Source organism: Erithacus rubecula (genome assembly GCF_903797595.1).
Source record: "Erithacus rubecula genome assembly, chromosome: 8".
Lineage (NCBI taxonomy): Eukaryota > Metazoa > Chordata > Aves > Passeriformes > Muscicapidae > Erithacus > Erithacus rubecula.
Genome location: NC_136659.1, coordinates 17,632,799 through 17,658,207, shown reverse-complemented (window position 1 = coordinate 17,658,207; position 25,409 = coordinate 17,632,799). Strand labels below are relative to the sequence as shown.

At 38.5% G+C, this 25,409-nt stretch overlaps 1 protein-coding gene across 4 annotated transcripts in view; it reads left to right on the top strand.

The window, feature by feature from the left end:
• The window catches only part of METAP1D (methionyl aminopeptidase type 1D, mitochondrial), a 43,269-nt gene that overhangs the window by 16,667 nt on the left and 1,193 nt on the right, over positions 1-25,409 (top strand). For 2 of the 4 annotated variants that reach the window (XM_079310476.1, XM_079310477.1), the window contains 7 exons: positions 4,950-5,116; positions 7,594-7,743; positions 11,149-11,297; positions 11,987-12,029; positions 15,681-15,844; positions 24,270-24,367; positions 25,167-25,214. In XM_079310476.1, coding sequence (XP_079166602.1) covers positions 4,950-5,116; positions 7,594-7,743; positions 11,149-11,297; positions 11,987-12,029; positions 15,681-15,844; positions 24,270-24,367; positions 25,167-25,214 — 819 coding nt within the window. Of the gene's footprint in view, positions 1-4,949; positions 5,117-7,593; positions 7,744-11,148; positions 11,298-11,986; positions 12,030-15,680; positions 15,845-20,459; positions 20,699-24,269; positions 24,368-25,166; positions 25,215-25,409 lie in introns of those variants that run through there. The other 2 variants (XM_079310479.1, XM_079310478.1) reach the window with 2 other exon arrangements.

Below are 25,409 nucleotides of genomic sequence, written 5' to 3'. Positions count from 1 at the left end.
ATACACTCTTGTTTGGAAAAGCCTGTCGTTAAGACCTTCTTACAATATACTTTTACCAAATTTGAGAATTATCATGTGTTGGATTATGTTGATTAAGATACATTATATCCGTAATGTACAGAAAATGTGGAGGTATTAGTTGCAAAAAAGGGGGGAAAAAAAGAGAAACAAAAAAAAGTTCTTTCATGGCTTTGATGTAATCAACATCTGTCAACAGAATGAATTTGCTTTTGTTTAATTTCAAGGGCTCTTGTCCTTCTACTTTGCCCAATCAGTTTCAACTTCTGCCTCAGGCATTTCCCTATGTTGTTCTTGGAGGTTTTTCCCTTATTTCTTTTTTTTCTTTTTTTTTTTTTTAGAAAATGCACAGGTTATTGCATGTGAAATGTGAGCTGCTCCTCTGCTACACAGGTTACACAGAGCTGGAAAGAACCTTTAATCTTCCCCATCCTATTTTTGAAGCTTGGACATACCTTTGCATGAGGGGTTACAAAGTCAGTGTTTTATTAGACAGTTAGACTTATAATTACAAGTAAAGATCTTTCAAACCACAGCCATTATTTTGGATTGAAAAATGGGAACATTTGGCAATTAGCAGTAAGAAGTTACATATTCTTACTTAGCTGCATTGGCTGGATTCCACATATTGTTATCCTTAGTGATTTTTAGTACCTAATTTAAAATTTTAATCCTCAGAAGTTTCAGCAAAATGAGTATTTGCACAAGAACCTAAATTATGCTAGAGTATTAAAATTACCTGACAAGCCAAATGAAAGATCTCTAGTGTTTTACCTCCAAATGATTATATAGTAAGAAAATCTCCACAGTCATTCTTTTTTCAGTTTAAAAAGAAACATTAAATCACATATTTTGAAAAGACTTGTCAGAACAATGCTTTTGATTTTAACTTTATCAAGAGCAAGTTGATTTCATTTCCTAAACAGTTTTGGATGTTAATTCTTGTAATCCTAAATAATTTTGGTACTCTGCTTCTCTTGATACTATAACTAAATTATTTTAAAATATGTTATTTTATTTCTTGTCTCTTTTAAGATGCACCCTTGTATTTATTGTAGCTCAGAACTGGTATAAAGTTAATCCATTGGTACTATTTATTTTGTTAATTGCTTAGAAAATTTAAATATTTCATGAATAAATACCAAAAACATGGTTGCTAACAATCACATTTGATGAGTCATGTAAATGAGCAGTTTTTTGCCCAGCTACCCCACACTTCATTCATTGGAAACATAGCTTGATAAATTGCTGTAACTGTTAAACAAGAAGCATTAGAAAAGGGCTGATGTGAGAGTTCATTTTCAACATCTCCCGTTAAAAATACTTCTTGACCAGAGGAAAATCACATTTAAATTACTAAAATCAACTTAATTAAGGGTCATTAATAGAGATACACATAAAAAACTCTCCACTCTAGGAGTGAAATGGGAGCATTTCATTATATAGTGTAACATGCATGAACAGATAACAATTAAAATAGCCCTAGAGTAAAAGGCTAATAAATATAGGGCACACTGTGCTGCAAAATCAGTCACTTCAAAATGCTCCCACCCATCATAATTCTTGAATGCCATATTCAGCCCCTCTGACTGACTCGTTTAAAAGGAAAAGAAATGTAATTTCCACACAAGACAAATTCATCTGGTAATTCAGAGGAGCTCAGAGCGCCGGTTTGTATTATCAGTGCAGACGGAGGTGTGGAAGGTGTGCTGAGGAATGCGGCAGGACCTGTGTGCACGGTGGGATTCTCTGGCGGCTCCGCGGCGCAGTTGTCAGGAATTTGCTGTGCTCCGATGTGACTCGGTAGCGCTGCTGTTAATTCTCCTTAGTGCAGCTGATAGTAAATATTCTGTTGCTGATGGCAGGTGATGTAGCCTTGTTGTTGGAGTACAGAATAAACACCTAAAGGGTCAACTTTGTGTCCTGGTTGTGCTGGTCTGATACCAGCCTACCCAGCTTCACATGCCATGCTCTCCAGTGGCTGCAGCTTCTGCTGGAAGATGCATAAATCCCATGATTATGAACTATCTTACAGTAATTAGTGTACACAGAAAGCTTAACAAAAGGATGTGCTTGAGCACCAGTGTTCCAGAAGTAAATAAAGGCACTGAGAAAAGCTTTGATGGGTGTAAGGGATGGGGAGGAGGGAATCTGTGAGCCAGACTTAGAGAATACAGACAGTTGTTCCTGTCTCAGGTGATTGATGATGTTGCTATATCGAATTAGCTGGGAATATGGGAACTTGAAAAATAAAAGGAGCTGTGGAGGCATTAAAGGTCTTCTTAAGGAAGGAAGTGTGTGGATGGAGTCCAGATTTTCATTATAGACCAGTAACTTCATTGTATTTTAATGCCATTTTATTTAATTTTATTTTTACTTTGCAGGAGAATGTTTTCTCTTATAATTTTTTATATTTCAAATAAAGGTTTAGTTGTCCTGTGTTTATAGTTCTTGCGATATAATTTAGGAATTGTATTTTAGAATGGTGATACTTATTTGCTTGTCTTATTTCAACTGTTCAAGTAGTAGATATTTTTGTATGCATCTGGTTTATAATGAGTAGTTAGGAGAATAACAACAGGCTACAGTACCTTATTATCCTGTTATTTTGTGACAACACTTGCAGTGTATCTTTTGGAGAATAGAGGTAAAAATTTTATTCTGAATAAAAAGGTATCCCTTCTGAATGTGAGCTAGTCAATAGACATGCACCCATGAATACGGTTTAATGTATTTAAGAGTATGTATCTGGGGGAGATGTTGGGAATAATTGGCAATCACACTTTCACCTTTTCTTCCCCAATTAAATTGTGACACAGTAGACAAGATGCCCAGGGAACACTGTGAGCACCAAGCAGAGCATTTAAAATACACGCTCACATATTGAAGTCCATGTGGACCTCAGCTAACCACATCAGTGAGAGTGGGGTTTCAATATATTTGTAATACCTTTAGCTGTGCTAAGGGCAAGGTACTTTAACTGCACTTTGTAAAAGAGGCAACTAGGCTTACACTGTCAGAGTTATTGCTACTTCTGATGGCCCAAAAGTTGCTGCCTCAGCAGATTATGTACTTCCAAATTCCAGAAATGAGTACAACCCAGACAGGGAGTTTGTAGGATGCTTTGGGTTCTTTGGACATGCTTACAGTTGCAGTTTTTCTTGTGAAGGAGACTCCAGGAAAGTAGATTATGAGTCTGCTGTTTCAATTCTAGTTTATAGGCTACCAAATCAATCCAACCTACTGTTAACTGGGCAACTCCACTTCCTTGAAGACACTTCCTTCTGTTTTGAAGCCAGCAGCTTCCATTGTGTCCTTAGGTTATACTGAGGGCTTGAGCTGCACCCTTCAGCTCCACTTTGTTATTTATCAACATGTAAAACAAAAACAAAACAAAAATCCAAGCGAAAAACCCAAATGAAACAAAGAAAAAACAATAACAAAACAGTAAAAATTTGCTTGAGTATAAATTTCTACCCCTAGGTTTTAACTTTTCAGATACTGGTAGCTAAAGGTAACCCTGACCAGTGCACAGAGACAATCAAGAACATTTCTAACGCAACCCCAATGCAACAATTTCATTCAGTCTGGGTTTGGTGCATAACTCAAATCTTCTGTGTGTCATGGAATACTGTTAAAGGGCTGTCTTTGAAAGATTGCACATGTGGAAGGATAATTTCTGCATCTCAAGATGATAAATGCATCCAAAGGAAAGGAAGGAAGGTACAATAGAATAAAAACATGCAAGATATGAAAGAAACTCTTCTGGAAATAAACATTTTGCATAGTTACAAAAGAGGCAGTAGTTTAATTTCTTAATTTCTGTGATATAAAAATGTTTAGTTGCTTCTGTTTAAACAAAAACTTTTTACTGTAGAATAATTATTCATCCGGGTTACTTGCCACAAGATTGCTCTTATATTTGTATACTTAACGACATTTTTCAGAAGCAAATCCACTGTTATGTTAAACTTATGTTTCAGATAAAAAACTATGTTTATATTGTAGAACATTTGAGTAGTGGAAATACACACTGTGTGTGTAATTGTAATGTAATTGGACAGTGTCAATAATACTTTTGAATTTCCTGGGTTTGATGCTAGCATTTTCTTTTGTGGTGCATTATTTTTGTTTTTATGTCTGAGAGCCTTTGGGCCTCAATTGCCCTTTCTTTTCCCTTTTTCCTTTTTTTCTTTTTTTCCTTTTTTTTCCTTTTTGGTAAAGGCAAGATATGTCATTGGCCAAAACTAAGTTTGAGCTATGAAACTTTTGCCCCAAATTCCCGTGTGAATTAAATGGAAATCTGATTCAAATACTCCAGTTAAATTGCAAATTTTAATCCCTTCAATTCTGTCTGGCCAAGATTAAAAATATCTCCTGAAGTTTCTTCTGTTACCCCCTGAACAGAATGAACTGTTCTCTGTGTATTGAGCAACAAGACAAAGAGCAATATTACCTTTGTTATGCTCAAATCTGTGACCAATTCTGAAAAAATACAGCAGAAAATATTGTATGAAATAACATTGAATCTTCTTTTTTTGTCTTTTCTTGTCTTGTTATTGTGCCTTATTAACTGCTTTGCCAAGCCTCGAACAGTGCAGCCGTGCAAAATTGCTCCAAGCAGAGGCCAGTTAGAGCATCACTCCTGTCTGTAAACTGTGGGGAATTTACCCACACTGCTTTTTAATGCATCAAACCAAAGTAGATTTGTATTTTCTAAAGCATCAAAGTATTGTTTGGGAAGTTCTTGTGTTCTCATTTCTTTTTGTTCTTTCTGCTCTTTCCTAAACAGTACAAGATTTGAATTACCCGTAGCAGCAACATGAGTTCTGTGCTTTGTTTTACATGATGCCCTTCTTTTTACATACTTTCCACTTTGGAATGTGGAAGTAGAAAAAAATGTTAATAATTTTTAATTTATCTGTTAACAGGTTCTGTGACTGGCTGCCACATAATCTTTTCTTTGTGCAGTCATAACTACCTGCACAGGCACTCAAGCAATCATCAGCAAAGATGCTTCTTCTTTCAGGGACAAAGAAATGCTGCTTATAGTATAGTTTGGCCAGCCATGGTTTCTCCAGCTCACCGAGTTCCTAAGGTACTGCAATTTCTGTTACCTAATCTATTCTTCAGCCAGTGTAGAGTTTGATTGCAGTCATGATCAAGTGTATTTGTTGTCCAACAGCTGGGGGTTGGATCGTTGTCCTGTTGCTTGGTCTGGTATTTGAAATCGGAGAGCTGATGTTCAGCTGTCTACCATGTTAAACACAGTGATGTATTTAGTTATGAGGGAGTTCAAACTTGGGGCTTGTTCAGTTATAGCAGAATAAATGTAAGTATTATAATTATCTGTCGACAGTTCTGGGTCCAGATTCTTGTTTGGAGCAATTGTAGATATTCTTACCAGAAGTCAGTAAGAATCATTCATGATCATCTGAGTCTCCTTCTGCATAAATCTCTAGCAAGCTAATTATAAAAATGCTTAGATTTTGATGATGGTTTTATTATTTGATTATGTCTTGGTAGCTGTCCCACAACCCCACTGCATGTTTTAAACTTGGCTTTTTAGTGCCTGAGTGTTCTTTTCACTTGCAACATATATTTTTGTTTTTATTTACTTTAGAGACAAAAGGGACTTTTTGATGCAAATGCAAATTTAACATGTGCTCCACTTCTGGTTTCCTTTTTTTCCTTTTCTTTTTTTTCCCCTGTTTAATTATAGCATACAGATTAACTGTTTAATATCTTTCCTTTAGCTTAAAGAAACCAAAGTACCCTTTATACACAGTGCTTCACAGGATGTGTATTAGTACTTTTTACAATTTTGTTTTTCATTTTAATATAGATTTCGTATGCCAAATATAGGGCATTTCTTTGGGCTAGATATACTAAAAAGTTGTTAGATAGAAAAGCAGATAGGAATGATGAAAGCAGGGCTCTTAGCCGTAAGAGGCTGTGGAAGCTCTGTGTGCAGGGAGAACACAGGGTCTATATACTCTATATATTTTCAAAAGCTTAAATATAATTTCATTTTAAAACTTTATTTTCTGTATTTTTTTCTATTAGGATAAAGAGGAAGGAATATAGTGTCTTAATGAAAAGTTGTCTCCCCAGATCAGACTTCTCAGATGTCTAAAAATCAGTCCATGTCTGTGAACTCTGAAAATTTGAGGGCAAAGTTACTACTTTTATTCAGAGTATGCCAGAAATCACATTGAAATAACAGGCTTTTTTAAGATGTTGGTGGGAAACTGTCCACATAGACATTTGCATGTACACTGCTTTAGGCTTCTCCCTTCACAGTTCTTAGGGGTCAGTAGGATCATGTCTCAGTTAATAGGTAAGTTCCCTCCAAGGGGAAAGCAAGGATGCTGTGTATGAAGTTGCTAATCTAACAAATGGTGTTGTTTTGTTGGGTTTTTTTTAGCTAAGGCCCAAACTGCTTCAATAGAACATTGTTAGGGTTGATGTGGCATTGATTTTAAAGAAATAGGAATCTGAAATTCTGTTGACATAAGTTCACTGAAGGTAGTTTCATAGTTTTTATCAGATTAGACATAAAATACCTGTAACAGTAACATTAGTCTTCCTATTTAAAGTCCCAACAGAGTTTATTTGTTGACCCACTCTTGTTGCTCCTACACCCTGTTGTTGTATGGTTGTTTTGTGTACAGCCAAAATGCCTACTTTGTTTAGTGTCTGCCAGCTTGACTCTGTTTTGTGAAATCAGTGCAAAACTCACTCTGTAGCCAGCATGGCAGAAAATCAGCCTGCCTGTCATGGGCAAAGGGAAGCAGCCCATGAAACAGCCCAGGACCATCTGAGAGAACGTGCATTTCCAACTCCGCGCATGACATTACTGTTCTTATTAGCTTTTGTGTTTATAAACATTGTTAAATTGTTGTGGATTTTTAAAAATCAGACATTAAATTTCATCTCATACAAGAGCTGAGAAGTGCTTGCATGGAAAAAATGAGGTTTATTACAGTTCCCTTGACATAGCAAATTGGGATATCTTTGTGTAATGTTGTAGATGAACAAATTTGAGCACGGCATATGAACTAGATTAATGTGTAAAAGCCTCTAAATTAAAATCAGCAAAATCCTAAGGTTCTCATGGATTTCTCAATAGAAGTTTTATTTGAATTAGAAACACAGGATTTGATCCGGTTTAATTTTGAGACTAATTCTGCGCATTCATCCCATCACGTCCAATGCTTAGATGCTTTTTGTAGAAAACGTCCCACTTTGCAAAAGAAAATGAAGAGTTTTTAAGTATTTCTCCCAGTTTCCTAACTTGAGACTGTCTGTGCTGGAAGTCAGCTGTGGTATCTGGGGTTTCAGCACTGGAAGGCTAACAGACTGTGTAAGTCAGTAGTAACAGGCAATGTTAAGTTCAAAAGGGCAGTGGAAGAAATACTGAGGCAGCCTTGAGGGTTTGCCCTGATGGCTTAGGAAGGTCGATACTACGACAGAAAGGGCAAGCTGCCATGAAGCAGGAGGCAGTATCTGAGAAAATGATCCCATTGTCATGCTCAGTTTTCTGATCTTCATTTTCAATCCTTTTTCTCCAAGCACATAAAGAAGCCAGACTATGTGACGACAGGCATTGTACCAGACTGGGGAGACGACATAGAAATTAAGAATGAAGATCAGATTCAAGGGCTTCGTCAAGCTTGTCAGTTGGCCCGTCATGTCCTGCTTCTGGCTGGAAAGGGCTTAAAGGTAACAGTTACATAACTCCCATAACAACTTGGGTGTCTTTTATGCTTTCACTTATTTAGGTTTTGTTCCTACTTTTTTGTTCCTTTAACTTTCCTATAATGTGCAACCAACTTTAAGTTTGATCCTGAAAAAATAAGGATTTATTAACTTTTGATTCAGCTCGTGAAATGCCGGTTAAATTATTTCTGTACTTTGGATCTACGTAGTGCATAGTTACTGGCTCAGGTGTGATATCTCTGTGTCTGTAATCTCCCTCTCTTCAGATTGTGTCAAATCATGGGAGTTTCTCCTAAAGCACATGCTGCATTTTTTCCTTTCATTTCATGGCCCATCTACCTCATATGTCATGCTTTCCAGCTTGGCATGTGTACAAGCCTACACTTGGTCTGCTTTCTCCATTCCTGTCCATCCTTCAGCCCTCACTGTCCTGTGGGATCAAGTACAACTCATAGAGCTGCTGTTGGAAAAAACGACTGCCAAATTCTACAGTTTTCCAGCATGCATTGATAAAAAAGCCTCATGATTTCCAGAAATTTTCCTACTCTATGTTTTTTAGGATACCTCCCAAGAAAAAATGTAGAGGGGAGGAGTCTACTACCACCAGGTTTTGCAGATGAAGAAATGCTTTTTTAGCCTTGCCTTGGTATTTCATGTAATAGCATATTGGGTAAGGTGAAATGGGTTGAGTAGCTATGAGATGCAGAGATAGATGGGGACTGTAGGTCAATGCCATTGACTTAAAAGGGGATTTTTCTTTCAGCTATCATCTCTTTTTTACGATGGTTTAGTTCTAGAGCTGAGATGGCAAATAACAAAATTGTTGAAGCTTTAATCTTACATAGCTTTGTGCATGTTGAACTTGTTAGTGTTCAATTATTTCTCAGTACAATAAAAATTGCTAATTTAAAGTTAAAGGCATTAACATTCTTCCAAAGGATAAGGGTGCAATGTGGGTTTTAAGTGAAAACAGTTTTTCACAAATACTCTTTGCTTGTTATCATGTGTAAATCCACATGTATGCAGTATGGTGTATTTTATAACACAGTTCATATTATGTGCCAAATCATACTAATATAATAGTAATAGTGATATACTACAGATAATAGCAAAATATTACCCACAAATAGTGAATGTTTTGGAGCAAAAAGGTGTATAAGGTAATAATTACATAACCAGGGCCTGTGTACTGGGACAGACATGGCATTTGGGGTTGCAATGCTGAGACCACGGCCCAGGTCAGTCTCAGACTGGTGGTGAGCTCTGTTTCACTCAAGTAAGTGTTTCTTCAAGACTCCCCTGACTGGAAGGATGCTCCAAACTCTCCCCATTGACAGTGAGCATCTTCTGCTTTTCAGCCTGTTGCTGCACATGGTTAGTTTATACCCATCTGTTCTTGTGCCAGCACTGCTCCTTAATTTAAACAGCTTCCTGAGCCTTTCCTTGAATCTTCCCCTTCATGCAGGAATAGAGCTGTGCACCAGACTAAAATAAACCAAGCTCCTTTAGCCTATTTTCATAAAATAAACTCTACTTCCCTATTTTAACTGAAGAGTCCTATCCCTCCACCTGTTCCTTTTATCTTGCTGAAGCCACCTTGCACACAGTCTTCCAAACTGGCTCTTACCTGTGCTTTAGCTAGTGGCAGTAGGATCCCCCAATATAACAAAGGTGCATTATAATCCATGGATACAGAGAGATATAGTTTGAACATGGTTTTGATGTTGCCATTACTGCCTGTGGGATTTCAAATTACAATACAGTATTATATATGATAGCTTTCCTGGGTTTGAGTTACAGATTTGGGAATAAAACTGCAGATTCTATGACATGAAAATATTTTATTATATACTGTTGAATTGCCCTGTTCCGAATAAGGGATTAGGGGCACAGCAGGTGCCACCCCAAACTTGCCCAGCTAGCAAAAGTGTCTTTAAAAGTAAAGCACATACTGTTAAAAGCAGAACTTTTCACAGAGTGTGAGCCATGCAGAGACCAGAGATCTGTGTGCTGAGTATCCAAAAACCACATCAAATTGCTTGAGCAGAGCAGCAGTAGACAGCAACCAGTCAGGTACATAGCAGTTCAATTTGTCTGTGGGCTAAAGATGAAGATGTTTGAGCAAAGGCAGGAGCAACAAACCTGAATTTATCCAGTACCAATGACTGCTCTATCCAATCCAGACAGCCTGCCAAGGCTGGGGCTGCCATCCCAGCACCGAGGCTGCCATGGCTGCTGCAAAGCAGGGGGCATCTGCAGTAATCCCAAATACTGCTGTGGAACCCACGTTCATTGCTCCTCACCTGCCCAACAGTGTTTCTGTGCTGAACAAAATTCAGCTGAGTAAACAGACTTGGTTTTATCCTCAGCACAGTACACAGGTGCACTCTCCTGTATTGACTGTGCAGTATTTCAATATGTAACTGTCTCCTGCACCACAGCCTACCTGTATTCCACATTACTCAAAAATAACAGCCACTGTGGTATTTCCTTCAGTGTGCTAAGAGTGGTACTTGTATCTGTACAAAGTATGATTTTCAAAGGCTTGGAAGTCATTCAAAGCAAAATCAATTTACAGATGCACCCTCAAAAGTACTTCTCAATTAGAGAGGTTTCCCTACCAAATTTCAGCTCCAACCATTCCACAGATACAGTTGATCCAAAAGAGAAGCAAGAATGTTGTTTTAAGCATGTGTACTTTACACTCCATGGATACCCAGAAAATGGCTGAATTATTTATGAGATAGTATTTTTTAATGTGTAAAATATTTAGGAAAATATGGATCTAGAAAACATCAAGCATAAAAATGAAGGTTTCTAAAAATGTGGGTCGGAACTTGTAGATTCCTTATGATCATCCAAGCTATGGCAACTTTAAGTAAAATATCCTTAAAATTTGAATCTAAATATTTTGATGTTTTATAAAATTTAGGAATACCTGGAAAACAATTTCTTAAAATGCTTAAATACATTATGGTGAATGTACTGGGCAATTATAAGACTTAATATCCTTTATTATATAAATAAAGGGGGAAAATAATGTTGTGTTTTAGGGGACTGAAAGCATTGAATCAGGACATTTCTATAGCAGCTACTGAAGCGATGCCATGGGATATTGGTGTCTTTGAGAAAGTAGGTATGGAAAAAAGAACAGAAAGGAAGTGGACAGGATTTTAGGTTTTATAGGAACCTTTGAGTGCTCATTTATACTGCATGTTTTATTTAAAATATATATATTTTTAGAACAGTCCATATATCAATAAAGTATATCAGACAATATTGCATTTTGTATCAAAGCAGCATGTTTGAAACGCCCAGTGTTTCATTGAAGCTTGGCTGCAATCACATTCAGTAAATATGAGAAACTGTCTTTGCTTTTTTAACAGGATGTTATGTTTGATATTTTAGGTTGGCATGACAACTGAAGAAATAGATTCCATTGTTCATCATGAAATAATCAGACAGAATGCCTATCCATCACCTCTGGGCTATGGAGGTTTTCCAAAATCTGTTTGTACTTCTGTAAACAACGTGGTATGTCATGGTATTCCTGACAGGTATTTCCTCAATAATGTACATTTTGCAACTGAAAATTAAAATGTTAAATTGAAATTAATAAATTGTATTTAATGTTGAATATACTTCAGCTTACCTAAATGTTGTTCTTAAATGTACATGTACTTAAATGTAGATGCAGAACATGTTACCCTATGATCCTGATAGCTGTTACAGAAGTATATGTGAAATAGAAAAAAAAGATGTTATTTTATTTTTCTAGACATTTAAAGAAAAATAACATATTGCATTTTGAATTTAGTTTGTATGGGGAAAAAAGCCCAGTATGGTCTGATTTTTTGTTCATCCCGCAAAATAAGTATAGGCTAAGGAATAAATATATTTGAATTTATGTGGGATTTTTTTTTTATATTCTCAATACATTCAGCTACTCACAAAGTAAAATATGAACCCTAGTGAGAGAAAAAGAATAAATATAATAGTAGATTTTTCAGGTGTTGATATGTTTTTCTGGTAGTTGTTTCTCATTATTTTATATTCAGCTACACTTGTTCTCTAAATAGTCAGAGCTGAACATTAAAAATGGTTATTCTGTTTGCTTCTGCCTTCCTCCATCACAAAATATCTACCCCTTGATTTTTTATGTATGTGTCATTAGGTGTTTATTCTTATATTCCCTTTGTTGGGAACTGTCTGTCACCATTCTTTTTTTTTTCTGTTTATGTTTCAGTCGACCTCTTCAGGATGGAGATATTATCAACATTGATGTCACGGTGAGTAATTCATATAAAAAATAGTCTTTGATCAACTTTAGAATCACTAGTAGCAACAGGAAGAATAGTGGATTGGAGATGGGGGATGCACAGATGGATGTGCTGTTTACTTCTGAGCCAAGGCACAAGCAGCTGGTTTCCTTTTTTGTTTTTAACTGTGTGTTTATTCCAGCTAGACCCAGGCCTGACTTGAATTTAGGACTGGAATCAGATGTACTGAGATCAATGTTGGCCTAAGTGAAATGTCAACCCAATCCTGCTATGTGTCATGTTTTTGAGAAGGTGTAATTGTTATTGATCCACTGTGTAGTTAATGCAGAGCACCACAGTACTGGGCAGCAGCTGAAGATAGATATGTATGAGATGAGCTAACATGAAGAAAGCCAGCATTTTTCCTTCACTCTGCCAAGATTGATCTTCCTCTTCCTGCTGATTTTGAGTGGGGCCTGACATTATCTTACTCTGTCATTAGAGGCTGCATTGGCCTGGGTATGTCAGTCTATTTGGACAGCAACTCTTTTGCTAGCAGTGTTCCCTACATTTATTAAAATCCCCGAAGGTAGTGTTGTGTTCCATTTCTGGTATAGAAGCCCTGAACCTTTTGAGCAGAAACAGAAATAGTGTGCTATAACTGTGACTTAATATTTCCAGGGAATGATCAATTATAGCTATTTAAATAAACACAGGCTGGGTTTTCATAGGAGCAAGAAAGAGCAGGAACTGGAAAATAATTCTAATTTCATTTATGGAAAAAAATTATTTGTGTCTTGCATAAGTTTTTTCTCTTTTTGCTGTGCATGTTTTTATTTTTCTGAAGTGCTGTTTATTTCTAGTATGAATACAGAGGTTTTTTGAATTCAACCATTATTTTGCAATAATATGTCACATACAAGGGAGTATTTTTTTTCTATTAAAATTAGGGTCAATGACCTTTTCCCCATTATATACTCACATGTGATCCAGAACTGGAGTTGGTTTGGCTTGGGTTTTTGATCTTTTAAAATACTTTCCCATCTCCATACTTTCTAATTGTATAATTCTGACTATCAGGTTTACACAGTGCAATCTAGCATTTTTAAACTCTATTTTTTGCCTTCATTTTTACTTTGGTGAACTGATGTCGCTTTGCTCTGTTTATCAAACTGAATCAGTTTGCAACAACTGAGGATTTAAATCATATTTCTTTGTATCTCCTTTAAGGCTGATTTTACTTTTTGTTCAGTCTGTCAGGATAATAATGATACCTTAGATTAGAAAAAAGTATAGACTCATATCACAGACACTTTCCATGATAAACTAAATGAAACATTTTTTATATTAACATAGTATGTATATCTTGTCCACTCTGCTTCACAAATGTCTGACTAAATGTTACTGGCCTTTTTCCAAACATATGTTTATTTGCTTTTAATTTGCTCTCATAAAATAAAATAAATCTTGACATTTCTGTGAATGTGAAGATTTCTGCAAGGATGAGAATTGCTGACTATCTTTGTAAAATTATTTTTATTATTTAAAACTGAACTGTGCTATGTGTGATAATTGCTTAGTCCAAAACAGCTGAGGAAAAAATACTACTTTTTAGCATCATTAATTGATCTCTTAGCTTATTTTTAATGAGCAAAACTGGGGCATTTCACAGCTGGACAGAATAAAAATCAAAGTAAATATTGCACAACAAATTGTTTATAATTGTGTACAGGTTATATAAAGTAATTAAATAATAGTCGGGTTTTTAAGTATAAATATCTAGCACTATGTACAAATTATCTGAAAAAATCCATTTCAGCCCAATTAAGATGGTAGCATTTCATAGATGAAATACAAATTTTATAGGCTTGAAACATGTAAGCTTGAAAATGTGTTTTAGTATGGAGACAATAGTGTTATCCATTACTGGATCCTCAGCATAGTGCAATTTTCAGCCTATTGTTACCAGGTTAATGTTTCTTACAACTTGGTTCTTTCACTGAATTTTAAGGAAATCGTATATTACAGTTGCTGTGGTTGTAGTTTATTAACATCAGAAATATGTATTTGCAGCTGATGGGCTGCAGTAAATATTATTATTCAGTTTGTTGTTGGGTTTTTTTGTTGTTGTTTGTTGTTTGTTTTTTTTTAACTCTCTTATGTTTTAAATCTGTGTTTGCTTTTCCAGGATGATGATGTTTATGTTGGAGGTTTGTGTGTTTTACTTGCTAGAGCTAAAAACAAACTAGTTCAGTTTAAGTATGAACTATCTACTTTAAAACCTGCCCAATGGGCATTAAATTAAAAAAAATATATATATTTTGTGCTAGTCTCAACTGGCAGAGGAAGGTGTAGAGCAGAGGATTGCAGCTGCTTTTTACCAGAGCAGTGGCAAACACTGTTGGGCCTTTGCTGGCACTCACCTTTCTTTAAAATGCCCCTTGCTCCTTATGGCCTGCATTTTCTTTGTATCTCATCCTGAAGACAAACCTGGCCTTGAGATAAACTGTCTGTAGCATGGGGTTCTTGGGGTTGTGGGGTTTTTTTTTTAGTTTGGAATCAACCAAAAAGAATGTGAGTCTGTCTTTCACAAATAGCTTGCCAGTGGCAAAAGTTCAGTGGTTCGAGCTCAGTGAGTAATTAGTTGTAGAAGGATAGTTGCCCACTGTCTGGGGGAGAAAAAATGTTTTAGAAGATCAAAACTGTGCACCATTATAATTTGTCTTTCTGTAGGGAAATATCACTTGTTCTTACAATTATGGGCCTGCCTGCCATGTGCAGAGCTGCAAACCCCATTTTAATAGCATGTTGCAGGACATCATAGTGCATAGCCAGGATTTCTTGTGCTCAACTGAGAATTTCAGGAGGGCTAACATTTAAAAGCTATGAAATGTCAAAAAGGAAAGAAAGAGGAAAAAAAAAATTATGTCATTAATTCAACAGTGTGTTTCATTTTCAGAACATGAAATTTTTCAGTGCCACAGCAGTACATTTATTCTCTCAAAATTCATCTCTAGAAAGCAGAAGTAAAATCAAATGTTAATGGCACATTGCATCTTAAAAATGAGATTAAAGAAAACCTGCAAGAGCTGACAGTGGTTTTGGTCCATGCTTCCCATGGGGGTTACTCTGGCTGTTGGTAGCAGGGTATGGCTCTCACCTCAGAGCTCCAGCAGGGGCTGACTGCAGGCATTCACCTCCCTGCCAGCCACCAACAGGTTCCCCTGCCCATGGCCAGTGCTGGGGCTCAGTCCCTGCCCCTCTGGGGTGCCAGCAGGTCCCTGGCTGCAGGGGGCCAGGATGGGTGGGCACCTGCCAGCCCCCAGAGCCTGCTTCAGCCCATGCACAGCCCCCACCCATCTACAGACAGCCCAGTTTCCTCGTGTCCTGTAGCTGAGCAGTGTCCCTGCCTGGTGCACTGCTGGGCACCAATGCACAGTTTCTGCTTTTCTTGAATTTTTAATTGGCGTCATTGACAACCCTTAGGCACCTTGCAGTCTTTCAAGATTTATTTTGGTTTTTTTCCCTCTGCAATGTTTTGCTTTTCTAGTCTTGCAAATATAACTTATCTGTCTATCTGTTGCAATATACAGCTTGTTCCTGGAAATAATAGATTTAAAACTACAATTTGTTTTTGGATGCAAAATGAGAAAATGTCTTTACATTTCTGCATATGTTTAGGTGTATTACAATGGCTACCATGGTGACACTTCTGAAACCTTTTTGGTGGGCAATGTGGATAAATCTGGTGAAAAGTTAGTGGAGGTTGCCAGGAAATGTAGAGATGAAGCAATTGCAGCTTGCAGACCAGGGGCTCCCTTCTCTGTAATTGGAAACACAATCAGGTAAGCCTTATATTGACAAGTAAAAGGAGGGCTGGCAAATGGGACAAAGGTTATTGGTGGTTTGGTATAAAGCTGATGACATGTTTTATGATTCAAAACCATCATTTCAGTCTGATATCAGTATGTGAACTGCCAAGCTATAATGTTGTTCCTTGTGTAAGAGGTATTTTTTTTTAAAAGTGAATTACACTAGGGTCAGCAAAGATAACTAGAAAAAGACAAAGATATTCATAAAGTAGATTTAAATTAACAGATGTAATTTGCAATGGGCTTTTGTCTATTTTTTATTTGTGTGTGACACTACACCACATATGTCTAACAGTATAAGACAGCTAGAAACCATTGTTTTCATTGAATGTAACAAAGGAATTAGTCAACATAAATAAGCTCTTTGTTTAAAAACTACGAAAATATTTAACTGGAGAGCTTCTGATCTTACAAAGAGCAGTGCCTGCTAACGTCACAGGGAAAAAAGAGCTGACATTCAGAGATTTTTCCCTATTTTGCATCTCTTCTAGCCTTTACATAAATACAGTCATGACTCTTCTGCTGATGGCTTTAAATAAAAATGCGTCTTAGTTTTTTTGAGGGTACCTATGGATTATTTTAAAATATTTGCCAAAAGAAAGAAATAGACATATATCATATGCATTTCATTAAGCAATACTTCTTCGGACTGCTAATGGTCCCAACAAGCTATTGAATTCATTCTGATTACTTAAAAGCTGCAAGGCTTAGTCATCTTGAAAGGATGCTGCCTTTTTTTTTTTCTTTGTAAATCTTCAAATACTTTAAGAAAAAAAGAGAACGGCAAAATATCAGTTAGATGTATTTATAGCTTTAAAAATATTGTAACAGAGTCTGAATCAAACTTTAGTAAAACCTCTTTGGGTTATATCTGAGAAGCTTTTATTGAAGACTTTGTATAAAATTGTGTTTTTGACAGTTTTAAATTATAGGCTAACTAGCCTGGAGAAAAAGGATAGTGTCTTTCTGTTCTTTCATAGGAAATGTTGAATCAGACCCCTACTGGGAAAAGAAATTTAATGCATATCTCACTATCTTACTGTCCATGAATATAATAGAAGTGAATTCAAAATGTAGTTTTATTTTTGCAAATGGGATGAGTCGATAGATGCACCTCATATTTTTGAACACCTAGGGTTCAACAAATTTACTGGTGGTGCTCTTGCATTTTAACAAAATTTATTCTTGAGTAGAAGGGGGCACAGAACACTGGATTCTTATTCAAGCATTCTATCGAGCTCTGCATTCATGGCTGTGTCTAAAGGGCATGTCAGCCTTTGATTCTCTCTGAGAGGTAATTATCCTTTTCCTGTCACGGAACAACAAATGATAGCTAACTACAGAGGCACATTTGCAGTAGTCACATTCATCAACTGCAGAAAAAAAATTCAATTTAATTGTGCAACACAGCTGCACATAGGCTTTTTGAGCATTTCTGTTGTTCTCCCTGTCTTGCTATTCCTCCCTCCAGATCTATTTTTTAAACTTTTTTTTTTCTGGTTATTTTTTCTCCCTTTTTGTCTCTTCTTCCATTTTTACTCTCTGTACTTTCTTGCTAAAGTAATTTTCTTTTGTGGCTCTCATTCTTTTTTCCCCATTGAAGGCTATGAATGTAGAAAATTATCACAATTACTCATATAATTGAGCCTCTTTGTAGCAAGTGCAACTCCAGTAGCCTTTCTCCATCATGAAAATGGTTTCATTATAGGGTTTTTCATATTCTCTGACACCATCTACACAGAGGAACAGGCGTGCAGATGAGATGTACTAGGAACAGGGTAGATCAGTAAGGTCACAGTAGGAATAATTAGCTCTGCTATGGAAAGAGCATCTAGGCCTTTTACTGCTACATAAATGTACTGTCCATGGCTTTTAGTCACAAAAAAACTTACTAACAAATGGAGCTCCCGCCTACTACTTTGAAAAAAAGATTTGTATCAACACTACAATTTTCCATCATTAAGACTAATAACACAGAGCCTAGTATACATCAAGGGGAATAAAAAGAAAAATCTCACATTCAAGTGGCGGCTGGGTGCTGACCTTTGTTCCCTTTTTTTGTGTTCAACTTAACTCTTTACAAAAAAGAGCCACACGCCACACCAACATGCAGGTGAACTCCAGCTAGTGCTAGCAAAGCATGGCATTCAGTTGGAAAATCTGATAAATCTCCATGCAGGATAATGCATTTCATTACAGATTCACTACATTAATTCTAGCTGTTTTAAAAAAAAAATAAAGAAGGAAAAGAACAGAGTTGAATGTGACATTGGATTTTTGCTCTGTTGTTACAGAGGTCAGTTTACTTGCAAAATGTAAATATATAGTCAGTGTCCCCTTTGCAAAGCAGATTAATTGAAGCCAGTAGCTGTTCAAAACCACATATGAAATTGCAGGTCATTAACTTTATTTCCCAAGATTTTATCGTGTTGACGATTTAAATGTGCTGATTTGTTTAGAGCTACTTTAACACTCCCTCTACTGAAAGCTCACCTTGGCTTGGTGAAGCTGTGTGTTTCAGGTTATTTGTCATTTGACATTTGCTTGCAGACAGACATGTAATACATATATATATACACACATATATATATGTGCATCAAAATCTCAAGTTTCACAGGAGTTGTATATTATGAATGCCTGAGAACAAGGAGCTACAAGCTGAAAACATTTAGGTCCATCAGAGTGGAAATGTGTCTAGGTTTCTTTCATTAGTTTTTTTATAAAGGCACTCCAGTCATATACCGAATGCATCTTATGCACAAATAATGAGAATATTTCCTTTCTACAGTATGTCTCAGAGTAATTATATCTCAGAGTAAGTTTGTAGTCAATATTCTAACATAGTCTTTGTTATGGAAGCTCAATAGCTGACAATGAGTATTTCATTGACAGCAGTTCATTCTCCCATCGGCTACAAGTTACAAATAAAAGATCGCATGGAGTCGTGAGTTACTTTGCTTAGAAAAATTTGAGTCTTTGCTAATCTCTTTCTACTGGAAAGCATATCAAAAGTATTGATCAGTTCCAGTGTAAATGGTATTGGTCCCAATGGTCCATTTTATTCTACCGTTTCTGATGTTTTCAGATAAAAATGTATCTAGTTTGAAATCTGCTTTTAAGGCAGTGAGTCAAAGTGCATGAAATTGTTATGAGTGTAGAGAGCTAAAGAACTTAAAAGTAATGTTGTTAAATAAACCCCATTTCAACTCCCACAAAAAAATAGTAGTGATGAAAGTATTAATAAATGGTTTAAAATGTTTAACTCATAAGTATATGTTTTGATATTAATTTAGAACAATATAAAGCAGATTTAAAAAAAAATCTGTTTCTATCAGATTATGCACATTTAAACAATAAGTGGCTCAGGCAAAATAAGTCATTTTAATGTCATCTGTGATAGATTTTCCTTGACAGCTACTGTAAATTACAATTACACTGCTTCTCTCTGCACTTGAAAGTAAGCATTGCAATAAATTATCTTTTATTTCAATCCATCATGTCTGCTTTCAGAAACAGAGAACCTCAAATAAAAGTTCAGCACTATTGTAAGAAAAATACAGTAATTTGTGTTCCAGTTTGAAACTAAAATGTACCTTTCTTTCAAAAAACAATTGTTGGCTTTCAAAAATATTACTAATTATACCTCAGCATTTATTATCATTATAGGGAATCCCTGAACTTGTGCATTCCCTTGGTCTAGGATTACTATATTAAAAAAAAAAAAAAAAAAGCTTGAATATTTTCCTTGTAGAATTTTGTAATTTCTCAAATTAGATACTACAGTACTATTCAAAATAGGTATTTTTATCACAAATAAATATAGTTTAGGATGAGTCTGGTTTCAATACTTTAAAAAAAAGTATTCTGTTCAGTGGCCATCTTGCTATTATTACAGCTAAGACAAATTTGATTATTTCTAATTTAAAAAAAAATCAGATCCCTACATAAGAACACAATTGTCATAGGGCTGTTATCAGTTTCAGTGTTTCTCAAGTATATTCATTGCCAAGAAGTATAAAACACAAATCTGTTTAACAACTTCAGCCATTCATGTCACGCTGCTCTGCAGGATAAAGTTTCATCCCTGGAAAGAGAAGCTGGCACTATGGGAGAAGCATCCCTGGCTGAGGATCAGTTCACCAGAATTCTCATCCTTGGCAGCAAAGTTGTCTGTGCCATCTTGTCCAGTCAGTCAAATTCTTTCTTCCCTTGTACCTGCCCAGAGAAGCAGTAGCTATCAATGCTGAAAATTGCTTCACTTTTTTTTTCTTTAGTGAGTGCTAAGAATACTAGACCAGACCTACCTTGAGGAAAAAGTGACAAAATCTAATAAAAAGAAAAGAAAATGCTCCTCTAGGTGTTCCTAGATGGTATCTGCACAGGACAGCCCCCTAAGGAAATTCTCTCAACCTGCTTTTCAGCTTAACAGGAGGGATTTATCACCCAAGAGCTCCTTAGAGGGGAAGCTTGACTATCGGGGAAAGCTTTCTAGAGAGTCAGTCCTGCCTGTTCCTCCTTTGTGGCAATTTCCCTGTTAGGCTGCTGTCAGGACAGCAATGCATGTCTCCACACTTATCCCTACTTTTAGAGAATTAGCTGTTGTCTGGCAACATGGGAAGAGGATGCTCAGATGGCAACTGACACCTATCTCTGCTGTCTCCACTCTCCGAAGCATGACACCACCATGTGACAGGCTCTGACAATGGCTTCAGGAGGATGGCTTGGCCCTCAGTGATGTTCCTTTACCAGCCAGGTCCCTGCAGGTCCATCCCAATGCCAGACACTTGGCCTGGCTTTGCCTTCACCAAAAGAAAAGCAGCACTGCAGCTACTCCTGACTGCACAGCCACTGGGCTGGAACACATGGCAGCAAAACATAAAATCAGCTACCAGGCTCACTAAATAATTATGCATTTAATCCTGCCCAATTCACCTCTGCCCAAATATGCAGCAAAGATCAATGTGTGTGATAATGAATGTTGTCACTGGGTATTTTTAACAGTGATTATTCTGAAGAGCCTTTTTTTTTCCTCTTGATGCTGTCTTGTGAGGTGTACCTCTGTTGCCCCAGCATTTGCTCTGGAAATGATCTGCTGGGATGTGCCCCATCCAAGGGAAACTGGCAGACTGGCCCATCCTTTTCCCATGGCAGATGCCAGGCAGCCCAGCTCAGCCATCCCAAACTCTGCCTCCTGCCTTCACTGCTTTCCCACTTGCAATCAGGGCTCCTCCAGCTGTCTAAGCTTACGCTGCCTGTGTGCAAGAAGCATCTGATGAAGTTGGGGGCTGCAATCTTGTCAGGCTGTCTTATGGGAAAGCTGCAAAGAAAGGCCACCCTGACAGGTCCTGAACTGAGCATCGAGATGGTGAGACCAAAATGTTGAGCTGTTGTCAGCAAGAAATATTGAATCTGTGCAAAAATACTCCACTCCCTGGCACCTTGATTTTTTAGTCAGATTCCACAGCCTGGTAATCCTGGAGATAGGAGAGGCTAACCAAGACCAATAGTTCTATTCACTCTTCTCAGAGCTGTTTCAAGGTTACAGCCAACATGTACATCTACAGAATTACCTTTGCAAGTTGTAGCTAGGATTAGCAGCTTTGTTTTGTTATGAAAACTGGATGTTTTATTGTGACTCCACAAGGATATAAGAGCCAAAGTAAAACTAGGAGTTTTGGAGAGTTCAGGAAGGTCGTCATAGGACCTTCTGAAGCGCGTGCAAATACTAAAACGAGATTGAAAGTGGCTGAGTTTCATACCTGCAACTTATTTTCTGTGTGTCACTTAAGGTCTGTTGACCATCTTACATATTATGTAGAGAATCCCAAGGCTCTGTATGTAAACAAGAGGGAAGAAGGAGGGGCACGATGTCTGTCAGGGTAGATGCCAAAGCTCTGTGAGCACCAGGATCCCCTCTTTTGATCACAGACAGTAACCACTGAAGTACTGATGCAACAGAGCTGTTTTCAAGCCGCTTGGCAAGAAAGTGTTAGAATTCACCATTGAGATGCATATGAACCATTTCTTTGACTGCATGAGGACCGGATACTGATGTAACACTGCCTTCTGTGTGCCCCGGTATTTGTGCGCTTGGTGCCCAACATGCTGCTCCTGCTGCTCCTGCCACCCTCCTGTAGGGGCAGCAGCTAAATGCTGAGGCTGGAGCTTCCTCTGCTCACTGGAAAGTATGCAGCCGTGGTGCTCAGAAGAATAGCTGCTCAGAGAGAAACTATTTCTGTCTTGCTACAGAACATGAAAAAAAAAATCCTGTAGTAGTGCAAAAAATAACCATGCTCTGTCAGTGGTCAGGGATGCCATGTAAGGACATCACCAAAGCTGAACAGTTAATGTGTTTGTTTATGGTTTGCAAAAAGACTGGCAGAAGAAGATGGAAGAAAAACTTATCAGGTGTTGGATGGATGGCTTCTCCCATCTCTCTTCAGGGAATCACTTCATTCATATGGTAATCATTATCTTCATTGCTCTGGGTGTCATCACTGGAGAGCCTGGATTTTGTGTATGTTTCTGAGGAGGTTTTCTTACTCATCACCATTCCCTGTACTTCTTGGCCTTCAGCAGCTTCATAGCCAGCAGACCAAGTTTCTGACACAGATATGGGAGACTTGATAGAAAGGCAGGGGAGAAAGTATTTTCCATCTCTAGTAGGACTTCTCATTGCATAATCCTTCATATTTTTTTTCAAAATAATTGATGTATAAAGTTTATGTATATCTAAATAATTTATAAAGCCTGAGCTTTGAGTGCAAACAAATGAAGCCCCAGTTTCTAGCTTTATCAGTAATCCTCTTTGCCAGTACTTTGGAGTATGGGGGTGGCTAAACCTGAAATTTCCATTCTTCTCCAGAGTTAATGAAGGAATGTGATAAGTCTTTATATCACAGCAATGGGTAGGTAAAACATGTTCTGTTAAAACATGTTCTAAGGTCTGAACACTGCAGCATTCAACTCTACTCTCTCACTGCTGTTTTACTGTGGTGGAGCAGCATGCCCCTCTGTTGAGTGGCATTAAATTCTGGGACGATGACCCATGGTCACTGGAGCCAGCACTGCAGAGTCTGTGGAGCCTGATGTGCAAAATACTTTGTGCAGCAAGCTGGGGCCACTTTGCACCTGAATAAAAGCTACCCCATGGGCTTTAATTCTGCAGCAGCTTTACCTTTAGTTGAGTTTCTTAACTTTTTCAGCTTTCCACCTGCAGTGAGACTGTGAGAGAGCATTTCCTAAGACATAAATACAGACAAACCTGAAGTTCTTCAGTGCCTACCTTCATTCAAAGAAGCAGATGAAGCTTGTAAGATTATAGGCAAAATCTCTTCAGGCTAAGTGCTTCCTCTCTTGCTCCTATTTGATTTTAGAAATAGAATGGGGATGATACACAGGGACAAGGGTAACTTTCTTGTCACTTCTAATCCATCTTTGGATTATGAATCTATGCATTTTTCTGGTTTGGATAGGGGCAGGCCTCCTGGCTGAGCTGCCTCAAATCACTCTATCCACCACTGCCTCCACCACTGCCTCCCTCACTGCTTGAGTATGGGGAGTGCTTGAAAGTGAAGCCTGCAGATGTGGGGTGGGCCAGCAGTCAGAGGATACTCTGTGTATGCCCAGGTCCTCCAGTTTTGGGGAACTGGGATAGGAATTTGCTTTCCTACCATGGGATCAGTGCCCAGCTGTAGTCCTGCAGGCAATTCTCAAGAGATGCTTCTCCCTGAGGCAGGCCGTGAAAGGCAGGGTAGATCTCACAGGCAGAACTGAAACACTGTAATTGGTACGATTTGCTTTGCCTCTGTGGCAATAGGTTCCTTAGAAATACATTATTATTTAGCATAAATGTATTTGCTGGACTTTCAATAGTAAATTGCAAATAGTAAATTTTACTAAATGTTTGAAGTATTATGAAAGTGAAGTAGTTGGGCTCTTAATTCTCCCTATTGGCAGCAGGAGCCTCTTCTGCAGGAAACCCAGTTCAGGCCCCTGGGTATGCAGCCCCACATAGACTCTGCACTTACAGAGAGCTGAACAGAGGCTGCAGTGCTGGGTCCTTGGACGCCCAACTTGGCAACTTCGACTGTGCCATCTTAAAATGAGTTCCCAGCGTGCTTGTGGAAAAGGTTACCCTCCGTCAAGCAGGGAGACAACACATTGCCGTTTTACCTATTCTGCAGGGCTGGCACGGGAGCTGCCAGGCTCTGTTGGCAGGCATGTTAACTCTGAGACCTAACAATGGCTCAGCCACGCTCGCTTCAATGACTGTCTTTCGGAACGGTGGCAAAGTGGTGACCCAGTGCCGGTAGCAACATGGTAGGACGGGCTGGGGCCGTCCAGCGGGGGTGGTGGTCAGGACACGCACCCTGACAGGTCCTCTTTGCCCCCACAGCACCGTGGCATGGCAAGGTGGCTTCCAGGTCTGCCCCTTCTTCGTCGGCCACGGCATCGGGTCTTACTTTCACGGGCACCCCGAGGTGTGGCACCACGGTAAGAGCCCCCCCCGCCGCGCCGCGCCGCCCGGGCGACGAGAGGGCTCCGGGGAGGGGGAGAGGGAGGCGGTGAAGCGAGCGGAGCCCCCCCCCCCCACACACACACACATACGAACACACAAACATACACACACATACACATACACACACACACACACATACGAACACACAAACATACACACACATACACATACACATACACACACACACACACATACGCACACACAAACATACACACACATACACATACACACACACACATACGCACATACACACATGCACACACATACACACCCCCACTCACGCTGCCGGTCCGGCGGGGCGGGGGATTGCCGGTGGGGAGATTAAATCGCTGCGAAGCTGGAGGGCATTCCCGGCCTCGTGTTCTGAGGGTCGCGTGGGTATTTTTGAGGACAAGTCGCTCGGTATGGAGTTGTCGGGGCCGCTCCGGGCGGCAGCCGCCGCGTCCCGCGCCTCCGCACCCCGCCCGCGCCCCAGCCACGCCGGCAAACTTTGTCACGGGCCAAAGAAAAATCTCTGCTAAAACGCTGACGCTCCCGGCCTGGACGGAGCCGCCGTCGGGCTGCGGCTGCGGTGGGATCGCCTTCGGCGAGTGCTCCGGCTCGTAACGGGGCTCGGGTGCACAGTACCTGCGAGCTAAAAAGCGGTTTAAACAAAAGGCTTGGTTGCGTTCTCTTAAAAAAAGAAAAAAAAAAAAAAAAAAAAAAAAAAAAAAAAAAAAAAAAAAAAGAACCGGACCCAAGATGCATAAACGCGGTTTTTTTTTTCTTTTGTAGCCAATGACAGTGATTTGTTAATGGAAGAGGGAATGGCGTTCACAATAGGTTAGTAACTCTCTGCTATGGTTTTCTGTTAAAAAGCACACACAGAACAGCCCAAATCAGTAACATTTCTTTATTGGGAGATAAAAATAACCGTGCAGACAGGGGAACGTCGGTGAGATTGACCTCTTAGGAAATAAATTAAAATATCATTTTAAAAATGCAGTAGGAACTATTGAAATTAAATAATTTTCAAAT